General features: G+C 46.8%; 1 protein-coding gene across 2 annotated transcripts; it reads right to left on the bottom strand.

Moving 5' to 3' along the window:
* Positions 1-3,691: 3,691 nt before the first annotated feature.
* On the bottom strand, positions 3,692-15,540 carry LOC100827626 (KH domain-containing protein HEN4). Of its 2 annotated transcripts, none has more exons than XM_003560217.4 (7): positions 14,951-15,540; positions 12,804-13,226; positions 12,362-12,619; positions 11,539-11,826; positions 10,554-10,729; positions 9,538-9,649; positions 3,692-4,203 (listed from the first exon to the last, which is right to left on the bottom strand). In XM_003560217.4, exons 1-7 carry the CDS (start codon positions 15,527-15,529, stop codon positions 4,069-4,071), a joined length of 1,971 nt encoding a protein of 656 aa, XP_003560265.1. In that variant the 5' UTR covers positions 15,530-15,540; the 3' UTR covers positions 3,692-4,068. The 2 variants fall into 2 exon arrangements, with proteins under 2 accessions (XP_003560265.1, XP_024317229.1); XM_024461461.1 differs by lacking the exon at positions 3,692-4,203 and adding an exon at positions 8,138-9,107.
* Positions 15,541-17,040: the final 1,500 nt, after the last annotated feature.

The raw sequence follows: 17,040 nt of genomic DNA, 5'->3' as shown, positions 1-17,040 counted from the left end.
TTCTTCCACATCTGGGCGAACGGGAGAAGAAGGAAAAATTTCATTCAATCCCTCGCCTCCCCTAGCAGCATTGCAATCTCACACGAGGAGAAGGAGAACGTGATTCGGGATCACTTCATGGCTTTCCTTGGGACGGCCTCCCCCCGCTCTGTGGGCTTGAATTGGGCCGCTCTGGGCTACGCGCCAAATGAAGCCCTTCTCCCCTTGGACGCCCCCTTCACCCTTGACGAGATCAAGGCTACCATCTTCGATCTCCCGGCCGAGAAGGCGCCTGGACCGGATGGCTTCATCAGTCGCTTCTTTCGGGCGTGCTCGGAGACCATCAAGGACGCTCTCAAGCTCGCCATTGACGGGATGGCCAACTCAGGAGGTCACATCTCGGGTCTGGTTAACTCCTCCAATGTGATCCTTCTGCCTAAGAAAGAGGTGTCCTCCGGCATCGGAGATTATAGGCCAATTAGCCTAATTCATAGCCTGGTGAAGATCTTCTCCAAGCTCATGTCTCGCCGGCTCACTCCTCTTCTTCCCTCAATTGTGTCCGTGAATCAATCGGCCTTCGTCAAGAAACGGTGTATACACGACAACTTTGTCCTTGTTCAAGGGATCATCCGGGATATGCAGAAGAAGGGGGAGGCAGGCTGCTTCCTCAAGCTCGACATCTCCAAGGCTTTTGACTCAGTGTCTTGGCCCTTCCTGCTGGAGCTGCTCGGTGTGTTGGGTTTCGGACCCAAATGGCGCCAATGGGTGTGTATGCTCCTCTCCTCGCCCTCCTCCCGGATCATCCTAAATGGGATCCCTGGCCCCTGGATCCAACACGCCCGCGGTCTTCGGCAGGGAGATCCCCTCTCCCCGATGTTGTTCATCTTGGCCATCGACCCTCTCCACCACATCCTGAGGAGAGCTACTGAAATGGCGATCCTTCATCCCTTTCAGGATGGCCACGTGCGAGTCCGGGTCTCTCTCTACGCGGACGCCGCCGGAATCTTCACTTGCCCTGAAGCAGAGGACCTCGCTGCAATCAATAGGCTTCTGCATCTCTTCAGAGACGCCTCTAGCCTCAGGACTAACCTTGATAAATCTAAGCTCTTCCCAATCGGGTGCTCCGAGGTGCAGGCCCTTGACGCTCTGCGTGCCTTCCCGACTAGGCGGGGCTCCTTCCCCTGCAAGTATCTCGGGCTTCCCCTTCACCCTGCCAGGCTCAAGGCGGTGGCCTTCCAACCCCTCATCGACAAGATCGACTCCCGGCTCGCGGGTTTGAAAGGCGGGCACTTCACCCGTGTTGGCCGGGTGACGCTGGCCAAGTCTGTGCTTGCGTTGATGGTCACCTATCATCTCACAGCGTTCTCCATTCGTCCTGGCGTCCTCAAACAAATAAACAAGCTAATGCGCACTTTCATCTGGATGAGGCAGGAGAGGCCGGGGCAGGCGCCTTCCTCGCTTTCGCTGGTCAACTGGAGTTCTGTCTGCAGGCCGCGCTCCCTGGGTGGGTTGGGAATCCCTAACCTTGCCAAGTTCGGCCGGGCACGGAGGCTTCACTGGCCTTGGTTCTCTTGGGTCGACCCGGGCAGGCCTTGGATTGGCCTCATATCTCCCTGCACGTCGGCGGACATGGACCTCTTCCGGGCCTCCACTCGAATCCAGCTTGGCAACAGAGCCAAGGCCCTCTTCTGGCATGATCCTTAGCTGCCCGATGGTGCCATCGCCAGTTCTAGATGGCCTAGGCTCTATGCCATCGCCACTAGAAAACACCGTTCGGTTCAAAAGGAGCTGCAGGGCAACAATTGGAGTCGCTCCCTCCAACGCATTGCCACCACGCAGGAGCTTTCCAATTTCGTTGATCTTTGGGGCCTCATCGCCGGTGTAAATCTCACGGATGCGACGGACACCGTCTCCTGGTGTTGGTCCCCCTCGGGCTCCTACTCGGCTGCCTCAGCCTACAAGGCGCAATTCATCGGTTCGATCCCTCCTTTTGCGGCGACCAAGATCTGGAAGGCCCACACGGAACTGAAGGTCAGGTTCTTTGCCTAGACTGTTCTACACGGGAAGATCCTCACGGCGGATAATATGGTCATTAGGGGCTGGCCCCACTCGCCAATTTGCCCCATTAGCCGGACCCATCCGGAGACCATCGCCCATCTCTGCCGCGACTGCTCCTTCATGATCGAGGTGTGGAATCTCATCCAGCACTGGAGCAATGATGATTCCCCAGCACCCTCATCGCCGCCTTCGACCCATGCTTACTGGGAGTCCTTAATCCACGGCAAACCCCTCACCGAGAGAAATAGGCTCCTTTATGCGTGGTGGGGCGTTTGGAAGGAGAGAAATAGGCGTGTGTTTGGGAGCGCGACCTTGCCCGCGCTTGAGGTAGCTCACCTGATTTGGGAGGACATTCGTGGTCGCATTAGAGCGTGCTCCGCCGACCCGGGAGATTAGGCTTTTGCTTTCTCTTTCTCTTTCTTTTCTTTCCTTTTCTCTTTTCTTTTTGCTCTAAGTTCCACCTTGGAACTACCTGTATAGTTCTGTTCCTTCTAATCGAGCGACGGGGATCGACCGTCCTTTCCTCAAAAGAAATTAAGGCTGGCGGAGGAAAGTCGAGCTTGTCGCTGACCGGATAGGCGCCAATCGAGGAGGAGGGGCGAGAGGGAAGAATTCCGCGAATTTGTGGTGGTCCAGGTGGATGAAGATGCCGGCGAGCGAGAGCGGAAGCAGATCGACGCGCAGGAGGCGGCGGGCGTCGATGGTGTCGCGCCAGGCCCTGCGGATGCAGCGGGACGTCGGCGAGCACGTCGTCGGGCACCCGCGCTTCAAGATGGCAATGGGGCCCCGAAACCCACGGGTTTTTACCCTATTAGGGGATGGGTTTGGGTCAAATGCAATCCCCGCGGGTTTGCTCATGGGTCAAAAGTGAAACCCAGCGGGTTTCACGGGTTCAGACCCGGTCCGGCACTCCCCAAACCCGGTACCCGTGAAACCCGGAAAATTTTCAGATAGCCCATTAAAATGGCCCAACACAGCCCATATATCTACCTAAACCCCCACATATATAAGACTTCTAACTCTAAATCCCTTCCCAAATCCCCATTCTAGCCGCCAGCCCACCACTTCCTCTCCCGTCGCCCGCCGCCACCGCGTGCTCTCTCGACGACGCGGCGCTACCCACTCCTCCTTCTATTTTGTATGAGATCGTCGTCTATTTTGTGAGAACAATATGCCGTTGTCTTATTAAATGATGTCGTCATGTTGCTGTTGTTATACATGCGATTGATACTGAAATTCTATTGTTTTTCTTTAATGTTGTTGCTGCTATTTTGACTGTGTAGAAAACGGGTTCGGGTTCCCCGATAGGAATAAAAAACCCGATGGGGACGGGAACTGGAAAAAATTTGAAACCCGTGACCGGAGAACGGGGACGGGTCTGGGTTCAGGGTCGCGGGGATGGGTTTGGGCCAGCGATCCGACTCCAGAGAACTCCACGACGCCAGCGCATAAGACACGAAGACAATTCAGAAAATTCGACAGAAACAACACAGAGATGGATACCACAAAACACACGTGATGAAAACCGAGACACACACGCAGTCCAACTGACAGTGGGCCAATAAGATACAATCGCCATAAGCAAAATTGCAGCCAAAACCCACTCGAGCAGACGTGGAGCGCTCACGGCTCGAATAAGTCTTCGGCTTTAGTATTTGTATCTTATACTTTTGTGTTCATTGCTCAGGGATGGATAAAGTGCTGAATGTTCTAAAACAAATTCAGAGGACAAAACGAAACAACCCAAGCTCTCCATCCAACAGGTAAAAAGAGAGAACAATATGCCGTAGTCAAATATGCAATCCTCGCATAAGATGCATCCGCTACCCATGCCAAAGCCCAAAGCCAACTATTTCACCCAATTAAAGATATCCCGCGTCACCACCAGGCAGGCATATTTACACATCAATGTAGCAAGTTCATGCCAGCAAAACATCTCTCGGTGTCATGCAAATTTAGCAGGGTCGTTCTGAAAATACTTATGACCACGAAGTTAGCAGACTCCATCTACGCTTGAGGATTTGATGATGATCATGACATCTGTCGGGTCAAGTCAATGAGAGCAGCCAAAGCTAATTGTGCCTGATCTGGCGTTCCAGATATCACAATCGAACAGTCACTGGTCTCTGGAGGCGGATCATAAACGCTAATGTCTGCACCAGTGATCTGAAAATTCACAATAACCAAATGTTGTGAGATCCAGAAGTTAATATTTTAACATAGTACTGCAGTATATATTTCTTACAAATTATAAGCTATAGAATCCAGTACTATTTCAACTTACAAGACAGCATGAAGAAACCTTAGAATTATAATGGAATAGGTGGGATAAGAAGCAACATAAATATGATAATATGGGAGGGTAACTGCAGTAGTATAATACCATACAAATTACAAACTATGGAATCCAGTACTATTTCAACTTACAAGACAGCATGAAAAAACCTAGAACTATAATGGAAGTAGGTGGAATAGGAACACAAATAAGTACCATAAAATGAAAAGGTAACTGCTGTAGGCCCAATGGTTTGATGAAAGAACCGACCTAATATAAGTAACAGGCTAAAAGAAGCAGTTCTAAACTTCTAAGAGACCTCAACTTCTAATACTCCCTCCGTTTCTAAATACTTGTCGTTGTTCTAGTGCAAACTTGTACTAAAACAGCGACAAGTATTTAGGAACGGAGGGAGTAGAAGTTACACCAATTTACAAGTTTGCTTCCAATCCACTCCGGACCCAGAGCATCATAGAGCTCAACAAGTTGAAATCAAGATATGTCAGTTATTGCCAACAGAGACAAGTACAGACAGTGTCAAATATGAATTTGAAGGGTGTTTTGAACTGTCTTTCCTTACTCGTCCAAGCATATACTCCGCAGTAGTCAATTCAGAACCAACTCTGGAATGTTAGAAGTACAATGTGTTTAAACTAGAGAAAAGACAAGATAGACTAGGTTTAAAGATAGCATGGCTTGTCTATATATAACAAATGAGGGTCAGATCAAATACATTGTGGAGTAATACAACTAGGGTGAAATCCATCTTTCTATACGGTATAAGAGCTTCTAGACCAACATCATTAGATCCTTGGTCCTCCATAATTCCGCATCATGTCGCCCCCAAGCAGATTGATTTCTTCTCAATGGGGGCGCCACATCCATAGCTAGCCTTTTCCGATCAATCAAAGATTAGATCGGTTCTATAGATTAGTTTAGATCAATTTTCCAATTCCCAATCTACTAGATAGATTTAGTTTAGCCACCATAAACCTCACGATCCTCAAACTTGCAGTGAGAAAAATAATCGAAAATTAATCGGTGATTGCAGCGGCATCTACATCAACAGCAACATGGACATCATGGACTTGATCCGATCCATCCATCCTTTGGCCACATCCGGCACGGCCTCTCCAATAAGTGCATTTCTGCATCGACCTGAACAGCGCAACACCCAGCCAAACGCGGCAGCGACCGTGAGATCATGCTGCCCGCAGCCCCCGCAGCCTTTGTCATCGACATACCGTGTCTACACATGCAGCCATCCATCAGGGGTTCAGGGCGATACTCCCTACATCAAGCTCTCGCCACGCAGCGTGACCTCCACGCACACACAACTATCAGGCTGCTCCAACTCCTCTTTCCCATGCAGGAGACAAGCGGCTTGGCGGATGGATCAAATCAATGGACGCATGCATGCATGCGACCTGCATCAACCGCGACCTCAACACCAACCCGAGTAGCCACGACAGCAGCGCAGGTCAACTCCAAACACCGCACAATGGCGCGACGCGTCCACCCGAGGTCTTCGTCGTGCAGCACGGACGCCGTCATGATCCGATCTGATGACCGAGGCGGTCGGCAACCCGAGCCACACGTCCTTTTTCGAGTTATACAACTAAACCGAGCCATGCTACATGAGATCCTCGACGTCGAGCATTGATCTGCATCACCTTCCTGCACTGCATCAGCTGTACGACCACACCGCCCAGACTTCATCGAGCACATACACGAAAAGTGACATCCACTTGCATCCATCCACACGTCAGGCCGGTGTGGAAGGAGATGCAATTTTCGATCTACTTCTCACAAAAAAGCATGGCATCGACATATTATTGCCAAAGGGTACACCATCAAGCGACGCACCATCATCAACAAGCCTGCTATTTTGTCATTGCTGACACTACATCTACATCGCAAACAGTCTTCATCAACGTGGTCTTCACCAACAACAATCGTCAACACACCGCCGCCACTCCATCCACAAGGATGTACATCTCCATGATCCTATGGCTGAACAACTGCAAGATGCATCACCGACAACGGCATTGACCGTCATCTTCGACAGCAACAACTGCATTGACACTAGCATCACTATTGTCATGACTCTACACGGCGCACACGGTCATGGCAAAATTGATGTGTGATCGATTGGTTCCCTCCAGTTCTGGCAAAACTGGTGGCCTCATCTCCTACGTGTCCTCTGACATCCGCAAGGTGCCCCTGACGGCACTCTCTGACATCTGCAAGGTGCATCGTCTCACGACTGCAGCTCCATCTCTAGATCATAGCATAGCGCAATTTTTTTTGTGCCTCCGGCTATATGCGGCTACGTCCATACAACGACTACATCGATCACGACTACCTATATCTCGGCTACCTCGACATTGTTAGAGATATAATATGGTTGGGATTAGAGATATGATAAAATCAGTTTAAACGAGATTACTTGTCTTATACTCCAAGTCTATCTCTCCTTTGTACCTATATATATACCCCATATGAGGGTCAAATCAATACAACACCGAATATCGTGAGATACAATTTATGGTTCCAGTCTCATATTTCCATATGGTATCAGAGCGGTTAGATTAACGTCACCGATCCTTGGCCACACCTTCCGCAACATGCTGACCTCCCAGGAGATTGATCTCCATACTCTCCCTGGAGGGCTCCCATCCGTAGTTTTTCCTCCTATCAATCCGAGATCGGTTTCATCATAGATTACATTAGATTAATTATTCGATCCCCAAATTTCATTAGCAGATTGATTCTTAGCCAAGAAAATCCGGGCGTCGACTTCTCCGGCCAGTCCACGCGAAGCCGTCGGCTCATCTGCAGATCAGCGCGCACGAAGGAGCAGATCAATAGACGAGTTCGCCAACAACGAAGCTCTTAATGGATGCGCCCAGCCACGCATCTACTTCGACTCCGCGACGTCACCACGTATGCGCGCAGAGCTACATTTGATGGATCGACACCAAGCAGCAGCAGCAGAACATCAGGATCCAGCCCAGGTGAGCCAAGTGCATGCATGCACTTGTCGATCAGACGCATCACATGCATGCATGGAGACCGATGGGAAAAGAAGAGCAGATCGATCGCACGCCGCGTCTACGTACTTTCGTCCAATGGACGCATCTCCGACGCTCGTCCGCACGGCGCATCTCCCAAGCATTCGCCGACCGCGTAGATTGCTCACGAGAAGACATATGTCTCCGACGACCGAGCGCCAGGCCAAGTGCCAACTGCATAACTGCTCCACCAGCTGCCTGCACCGATCTGTGTCACCTACTACACCGAGTCGAACCAGCCGCGACATCGACTCTGGATTATGGACAGTACGCCACTTCTGAACCCTCTACATCGAGCCTTCCACATCAAGCTGTACGACTACATCAGCCCAGCTAGGAGCTACCTCTACGTCGAGCACGTACACGAGAAGCGACATCAACATCCATCCACACGCCAGGCCGGTGTGGGACGAGATGCAATCTCGGTCGCCTTCTTAGGCACGGCAAGGCACCGACACATCATCGTCACAAGGGACGCCTTCGAGCGACAGATCATCGTCGCCATGCCCGCTGATATGCCATCGCCGACACTTCATCGCCAAAGGTCTCCATCAACGTGATCTTCATCAAGAATCATCGTCAACCAGCCGCCACCACTTCGTCCACACGGATGGACATCTCCCACATCCTCTGACAGTTCAACTGCAAGACGCATTAGCAACGACGGCATTCCCGCGTCAGCTTCACCGACGACGGCATCGACCGCGTCATCATCTCCAGCATCCTCTGACAGACTCTTCTGCAAGACGGCTTCGACTATATCGACACGAACATCACTATTTGTGATGACTCCCCTCTAGCCCTGGCAAAACTGGCGATCGCACGGTGCGCACGGTCCTGGCAAAACCGATGCGTACTCGATGGGTTCCCTCTAGTCCTGGCAAAACTGGTGGTCTCATCTCCTTTGACGCATCCTCTGACATCCGCACGACGCCTCCGACGACATCCTCTGACATCTGCAAGGTGCATCGTCTTCGATTGCAGCTCCGTCTCTACATTATAGCGCATTTTTTTCGCGCCTTCAGCTATGTGCGGCTTCATCCACTGTGACGACTACGATATCGACCACGACTACCTCGACCGCGGCTAGATCATGATCGGCTATCTCAACATCGACTTTAAGGGCTCTACGTCTACAGCGACTCATCGGCAACAATTCCAGTCAAAGCGTTCGCGTCGTCACTAGCATTCATGACACTCTCGCTATGACTGCGGGAGGGAATAGAGAGACAGGGGACAGAGACACCGCCCTGGGTGACGGACCATGATCATCACAGATGCGACTGTTGATGGCGAAGCGGAGAAGACAAAAGAAGCACAAGACTTCAAATCCAGTCGCAATCGTCCGCTCCCCTCTAGCTACTACTGAGGGGGAATGTTAGAGATATAATATGGTTGGGATTAGAGATAAGATAGAATCGGTTTAAACGAGATTACTTGTCTTATACTCCAAGTCTATCTCCCCATTTGTACCTCTATATATACCCCATATGAGGGTCACATCAATACAACACCGAATATCGTGGCATACAATTTAGGGTTCCAATCTCATATTTCCACAGACATCGACATCAAGGGCTACGTCTATAGATACTCCTCGGAACAACTCCAATCAAAGCGTTTGTGTCGTAACTAGCGTCCATGGCACTCCCGCCATGATTGCGGGAGGGAATAGAGGAAAGACATGGGGACGACACCAGAAGGGGATGGCAGGCATCGCCCTAGATGACAGACCATGAACATTAGAAATACAATTGATGATGGCGAAGCAAGGAAGACGATAGAAGTGCGAGACTTCAAATTTAGTCGCAATCATCCGCTTCGCTCCCGTTACGACTGAGGTGGAATGTTAGAAGTACAACATGTTTAAATTAGGGATAAGAAGATAAAATAGACTAGGTTTAAACATAGCATGGCTTGTCTTGTACTCCAAGTCTATCTCCCCTCATTGTTATCTATATATACCCCATGAGGGTTAGATCACATACATCGTCAAATATTATAGTTAGGATCAAATCCCATCTTTCTATATGGAACACCAATCAGGATTAAACCAAATTGATGGATTTAATCTAATGCATGATGACAAACATATAAGGTTATTTCTAAAATAAAAAAGATTTAAGGTTAAACATAGTTCAGTAGGAAAACCTGTCTGAGCTGGGCCAAGTTGTTTCCCTTATCCCTATACAGAAGACAAAAAATGCCACCACAAGCAGCAATCTCATATGTCATTCTAGTTACGACGGGATCCTTCATTACCCTGTGAGTAGAAGCAGAAATTACAACAATGAGAAGTCAAATAGAAAAGTAGTCAATTCGTGCATGTTGATAGCATACACAAAGCGGGCTGCGTACAAAACCAAAGGATAGGATATGCAATCAGTGGTTTGTTGATATCTTCAGGTTATTTGCCAAGGTATATAGGTACAGTTGAGACGGACAGGACAGGGAAAGCTGCTCATGGATGCACATTCATCACTGCAGTAAGAATACACTTTTTTCGAATTTGTACACCAACAAATGATGAAGTACTAGAGTTGACACAGAAATAACACATTCAAAATCCGAAGTTTGTTCACTACCAAATGGTTACCAGAAAGCAAATCAGGTAACTGTGCACAAATCCAATAATCTGAATGATATTCTTCTTTTGCCAGGGTACCTAATTTGGAAAATGTTTGATGTTTTGTTTGTGTAACGCCTTATAGAGGTTACCAGAAATAGCACATTCAAAATTCAAAGTTTGTTCACCACCAAGAGGTTACCAGAAATAGCATACCGATCAGGAGTAACGAAATTGCATGGATTACTAACACAATACATATAAAAGAACTATGAAATTTTTGAAAAGAGTTAGGCCAATGCTTTTGCATTTTCTCGAAAAGGTTATATGCATCCTGGATGCAAAGGCCAGGGGTATAAAGCACCATTTGTAAAATAAGTTACTGTTATAGGTTTTTGTATGCCGCTGGAGAGGATCAGGAGGCAGCTAGATAACACAGATAATAGTTACTGACGAGAATGCATCCAAGACATCTCTTCACTCACAAGAAAAACTGAAGTACCATAGGCCGCATTCCTGGAAAAAAAATCATACCCTCCTTGCAGAGACCAAATGCTAAGGCAAATGTACACTCCAAGTAAATAAACAATTAAACAATCACCTCATAAGTTGGTTTTCGTCTGGAGATGTGATCCCATGATTTGACTTGCTGATTCTGTCGTCATCCCCATCAGCAGGTTTCTGCACCCCAGTGATAACAGCACAACTCCTATTAGGAGGTTTCTGCCCCTCATTTTTTAAATTAATGATTCCAGTGTCCTCAGCATTAGCAAGACTCTGCATTAAAATACCTATTTAGTACCATAAAAGACAAAACGTGGATCAGAACTTAAGGCTGCAAAGTGATTATAGGTTAGCTCCAAAAGTACTCTTAGAAAATAGTTTTCCATTAGCACATAAAATAGCAGATATGTTGGCACCTCTTACTCAGCAATAAACACTAGTCACTTCACAAAATTTTCCAAGGAAGTGCAAGCACATTTGTTTCGGACCCCCCCCCCCCCCCACCCTCCCTCTATATTAAAACGAAAGAGTAAACTACAAGTGATTATGTCATATAAGTACTTATATCATCCGGTCTAACAAAATGGCTGAAATAATTTTATATAACACCAAAGTATAGACATGGTTGGAATGTGCGCTCAAGATACAGACATCATAAACCTTTACTTGTGAGGATTTCTTTAAACGCAATTTCTAATGCTGATTTGTGCATCAAATATGTTACAGAGTTACATAAATATGCTGACATCAAAGTTCAAGCAGAGCAATGAATATACTAGTTCACAAGCACACAAGCATTCTGTGCCGATTAAAATGACTTAACCCTAGCAAATTTGCCAAATGAAATACGATGATCATTGCAGTTATTCAAAGTACATGATTTCACTAAATTTATTTCTTGCATTTAGTGCCATCAGATAATGCAGCACACTGCTTGTCATTCCATTATTAAATTCCTCTAAAAAATAAAGGAATATCATATATTGTCTCCAAGAAACACATAAAGAAAATTCTGAATACGGCACAACTGAAAGTTCATGACCAGATAAGCAGATAGGCATAATTTTTTTGTAACACGTGACCTCAAGTTCTAAAGAACCAGGAGATCCCAAGTGGAAGGCACTGAACGAGTTCTCGAGTGACTCCATTTGAATTACAGAGGGTTCATGATCAGTCCTTGGGAAATTGTCAGTCGAATAGTTGTCTGTTGAAGAAATATTGACCGTCATGCTTGCAGTTGATTCAATGATATCTGAAGCGGTAGCATTACCATCATCGTGCTTGGTACACTTAGAAGAGAAAGCATGATTACGCAGTTTCTCGCTTACAACAAATAAAGCATCTCTGACATTCACTAGATTCCCAGTGATCTGTAGAAATAACAAAATAATCTAAATAAGCATGGAGCTATCCAACACAAGCAGGAAAATAGAGGCATCAGAAAGGAACAACAATCATGAGTGAATGACAACATGGGTATGAAGTAAAGAATGGACCAAGTACTAGCATAAATATTGCTCTTCAAATCTGAAAAAAGATTGAATGTCCATCATGAGTACTACATGTACATGAGGGAGGCGCAAAGCACTGATAGCTAATGAAATGCAAAATGGAAGAAAGGACTTCCAAGCAACATCCCATAGGAACTCAGAGTAACCACCACAAAGTGGATATTAGATAAAGGGGTGGTGAAGCGCTAGTTCAGTGCTAACTAGCCACTAGCTTTGCAATTACAGGCAAGCTAAAAATAACAAGCAAGCACCACAACGAACCAAAAGGTTAAGTTCACATGGATCATGGCTGCTGCATCTTTACAAAACTATGCATCACAGGATAAATACATATAACAAAAACGTACAAATCATTTAGTTTTGTTTATGGTTGTTTTTGTTCAAGAATACTTGCCTGCAGAACTCGTTCACAGTTTGAGGCACAAGCTGGAACGTCCATCTCATCCAAAATCTCAATTCTTGCTCCTGTTGACTTAACCATTTCCTTGATTATAGCACCACCTAAACCAACTAGAGAACTAAATTGGCTTTTGGGCACAAGCACCCTCGCTGAGCATTCTGGCTTGCCAAACATCAAGTTCCTTTCAACCTCTTCCATTCTGTCAAAGATACAAAGGATTGCACTCTGCACCTTGGAGTGTTTACCTGGACTCTACACGAGGCAACAGAAACAAAACAAAAATACATGAATGAACCAAAATATTAATCATCAGATTAGCATGCGGCAAGCATGGTTACAAATCTCAAAATACAAATGTAGATATAAAAATTTACAAGCCAAAGTTCCTAAACTCGTGAGACATACAATGGGGAATGGATACTTTAAATGTTCAAACCTCTAAGGCTGAAATTGTTATCACACGTTCCATGCACCCACTGAAAGGATTACCAACGTCAATAGAAGCTCCAGTTTCAGTTTCAAACCCTTTGATAATCATGCCCTTCTTGCCAATCAAACCTCCAGCAAGATTGACATGACAGAGAAGTCTAAACGAAATCTGCTGGAGATTTTCAGTTTCGACATTTCCTGCAACATCTTGTGGACAATCAATCCAAGGGACATTGATGTTTGCACATTTAGTGGATACCCCTGAGTGCAAATCTCCATAATTAGGCTCAGGAACTTCTGAAGATTTCCATGGGAACATTGGGCTTGGTGTCGTAACAGAAGTTGTCAAGCTGCAAGCATGTAAATCACCTTGAAGATAGCTAGACAAAGCAACAATAGCCTTCCTTATGGTAGTTCTGTCTCCAGTTATCTGAAATTTTCAAAAAGGAAGAGATTAGTATTTTTTAAGGAAAAAACATATGATGTTTTACGAAGTGCGAAGGATAAGGAAAAAGACGCTTAATACTCACTTAAGTTATTCATTTCCAGTTGACACTATCTGGGTCTAGAATTACTCTTTGGAAAACTGATCAAATTTTCACACAACTTTACATGACAAGTGTTCCGTAAACAAAATTGAAAATGGTCAAAGTTGAGAACAATGTAAGGTCCTCCAGTCCCTGTATTCGTTTAGAAATCCCTGGTAGTAGTGACCGTTTTACATTTTAGTTTGTTACTAAGAAACAGAGAATCAGAAATCATTTATTGTGGACTACTTGGCCGTGGACCCGAGCAGCGTAGTTGCACCATGGAGGCAAGTGCAGAGAGGGAGGGAGATAGACCAGGAACTTGTTATATTTATTTTTTAATCTCTATGAAGCTTGTGGAGACCAAATATGGATCGATCGTAAAAACTTGAACTAACTTAGGGAGGAATATCGTATTAGGATATCTTAATTAAGGACATCAATAAAGGATATCTCGTCCCTATCTTCTAAAACAAACTGAAACTTGAGAAAGCACAAGTTGCTTCTCGCGTGCTACAATTCCACAGTTCTGTTATATGAACTGTACAGAACTTGCATTGCTAAACACTAAACCAAATGGACTAGCTTATCGCGAAAGCATTATTCTGTTGAGAACGATGGAGAGGATTATTATCCACAAATCCATAACTAAAACAGAAATGAAATATTGCTTTCGACGTTCCAGAAGATAGCAGTTGCACCACAAAAAGGTAAAACAAATTATGGAATACAAGCCAAATATCAGAAAAAAATGCCTAAAGAAAACTCAGCACTGACAAGTTATTCTGGTTCAAATGATGCGATACGTATATTCATACGGAAAAACGTGGACTTTCTTCATTTATTCCAGAAGGTAAGACATGCACCACCCAAAAATACAACCAAATATGGAGTACACATGCTAATAGTATCTGATAACAATACCTAAAGAACAAAACTGCATTGAATTCAAGACAGTAACAATGGATGCATATATTAATAACCAGAAAAAGGTGGACTTTTCCCATTTTACTTTCCAGAAGGTAGGACATGAAAACAAAAAAGGTATAGAGTCCATGTCTACTGTTTGATAACAATACCTGGAGAACAAAAATTCATGGAAACAACGGTTAAGGCAAACATATTCCTATTCTTTGATAAGTAGGACATGCCCATAACACTTGACAAGAAAATATGCCAAATAAATCTTGATAAGTACGTCCAGAACTTCCTTATAAAAACGATAGCGCAATGGAAGCGATGTGAACAGGACAAGAGAAAAAGGTAAATGACGAAGGAAGCAGTTCATGAATTGGTGGTTTTGCATTTATGCACCTGCCTCCTCAATTACACACAAGAAATAATTTGCACCGCATGCAGCTATGCATCTCCCACTAATGGGCTTACTTTTTTCAGTTTTTTTTGGCCTCAACGTGCAACGGCAGTAGAACTACACTTGTAGAGCAATTGGCAGTCACTAATATAGAATTTATGGCTCCCCTGAGACGCATCCTTGACGACTTGACGTAGACAAGGATCAAGGACCAAGTATTACTTAATTTCCATGGCCAGTGACCACGTAGGCACGTACCAGTACAGTGCACAATAACAATTGAAAGCTATTAGGGAGAGGGTGAGAGCAGCATACCTCGATGACCTCCTTGGGAGAATGCACGCTCGGCGTCGCGCCCTCCGCCAACGACGTGACGCGAAGCTCCGCGTTGGTCTCGCTGGCGATCGCCTCCAGTGTCCCCCTCCCGAGGGCTTCGAGTCCCGCGGCCTCCACCAGGACCAGGCACGACACGAACTCAGGGGCCCGGGCCACGACGCGGTGGAGCACCCCGCCGACGTCTACGACCGAGACGAGGGCCTCCTGCGCGGGTGAGAGCTGCAGGGGCTCGCCGGAGGAGGAGGAGGAGGCCTCGACGGGGCGGGTGGGGGAGGTGGGGCCGAGGACCACCGCGACGCGGCTGGCGGCATCTTCGGGGTATCCTTCGAGGGCATCGACGCGGACGTGCAGCCCGGCGGTGTGGCGGCGGAGAGGGGCGACGACGGCGTAGAGGCGCATGGCGTCTTCGTCGCCAAAGGCCCGCGGCAGGAGGAGGCGGAAGACGACGACGTCGGCGTCGGCATCTACGGTTGAGTCGGATTCGGTGGAGGCGGAGGGGGAGGCGGGTGCTTGGGCGTAGGCGGCGTGCGGCGCAAAGTGGGGTTTTGCTCCGGCCATTTGGTCGGTGGTGGTCGCCGCGAAGTAAGCGGAAGGTGGCAGTGGAAAGAAGGTGGGGTTTTTGCCGTTTTGGTGCGGGTTTGGAGGGGCATCCCGGGGATTTCGCAGGCGCGGTCTTTTCAATTTTACTTTGGTTCTTGGACAAGCCACGGGGATTCTTGGTCTTTCCTCCAACTCCAACCGGAAGGATAACGTAAAACGGTGACCATTCAATAATCATGACCGATAAAAAAAAAATCATGACAAAGTTTTTTTTTTCAAATGTTACAACAGAGTTTTATAAACATGTAAAATTCTAAGATCAGATTTTTTAGGGTTATGAAAAAAAAAATTGGTGATGGATAATAGAGGCTATGAAATTAATATGAGCTTGAACTGAAATTTACCCTGCTGTATTTTTTCGAAATTTTTCAAAACTTTTAAAAGATTGCTTTCACAGAGCAATCACTTGTTATGATTTCAGAAATACTTTCTCCTACAAATATGTGTTTGCCCGTGTGAGCACTGACACGGGTGTGAGGACACCCCCTTATATGTTCAGTAGTGAGGGCGCGAGACCACTTCGAACCTCGCCGGTATAAACCAAGACACCGTCATTTACCGGTTCAAGCTAACCCGAGGTGTTAAACTCTATGTCTTGCTAAGTTTTATTGATCGAGGGGGTTGAGAGTCGGTGTATATAGTGGAAGGCTTGAGCAGCCGGCTCAACCATTGTTCGTGGTGGCGGGAGTAGGAGGATGAAGAGACGCTCCTCCCCTTGGGTAGTTTGAATCTTAACCATTACTCCTACTCGAAGTCTCCTTGCCTGGACTATCCTGGATGCCACCTCCTTGTCGAGGAAGCCAAGGGCCTCTTTTTATAGTATAATAAGGGGACACCAAAGTGGCGGACAAGATCACGCGCCGTGCGTGATGCTACAGGTGCTACATGACAAGTAGGAAGCTGGCCGCCTGCACTTCTGTCCGAGGGGTACTGTGCCAGGCCCGTGGCACAAAGGGTCTTAAGAACCTGTCGGGGGGCGGACTGGTGATAATCTTGGCACGGGATGGACTTTATAGGGCATCTCCAAGGGTGAACAGGCAAATGGACATGACATATCCAGACAACATGGCATGTCGACAACTACCACTTCTCCCAACAGGTGCATGTCAAATGGACATGTCATCCGTCCACTTGATATATGTCCACACGCATGCCAAAAACTTTTTTTTTATTTTTGTGCCAATATGCCTACGTGGCTTGTCCGTGGACAATGTCTAGACTTGCCAAACCAATGCCAAATTTGGCTTGAGTATAGCATGTCCGTGGAGAAATAGACATATAGCATTGATTTGGCAAGCCCCATTGGGTTGGTTTTTTTTGTCCGTGGACAAAAACGGACGGATGGCATCGATTTGGCAAGTCCCCTTGGAGATGCCCTTAGCCGGTCAAAAGGTAAAGACGGACCTGCTGCACCCAGCCTGTAGCCCTGCGTGGTGATCATCACACCCACAGTCGCGCAACCTCGAGGG

The sequence above is a fragment of the Brachypodium distachyon genome, chromosome 1 (genome assembly GCF_000005505.3).
Source record: "Brachypodium distachyon strain Bd21 chromosome 1, Brachypodium_distachyon_v3.0, whole genome shotgun sequence".
Taxonomy (NCBI): Eukaryota; Viridiplantae; Streptophyta; class Magnoliopsida; order Poales; family Poaceae; genus Brachypodium; species Brachypodium distachyon.
The sequence above is the reverse complement of the archived record's forward strand: the minus strand, read 5'-3'. Positions and strand labels throughout refer to the sequence as shown.

Coding starts and splice junctions, on each gene's coding strand:
- LOC100827626 (XM_024461461.1), bottom strand. CDS start 15,529: ATGGCCGGAGCAAAACCCCACTTTGCGCCGCACGCCGCCTACGCCCAA. Junction 13,227..14,950: donor CTCCCAAGGAGGTCATCGAG/GTATGCTGCTCT, acceptor TGAAAATTTCAG/ATAACTGGAGACAGAACTAC. Junction 11,827..12,361: donor ACTGTGAACGAGTTCTGCAG/GCAAGTATTCTT, acceptor TTATTTCTACAG/ATCACTGGGAATCTAGTGAA.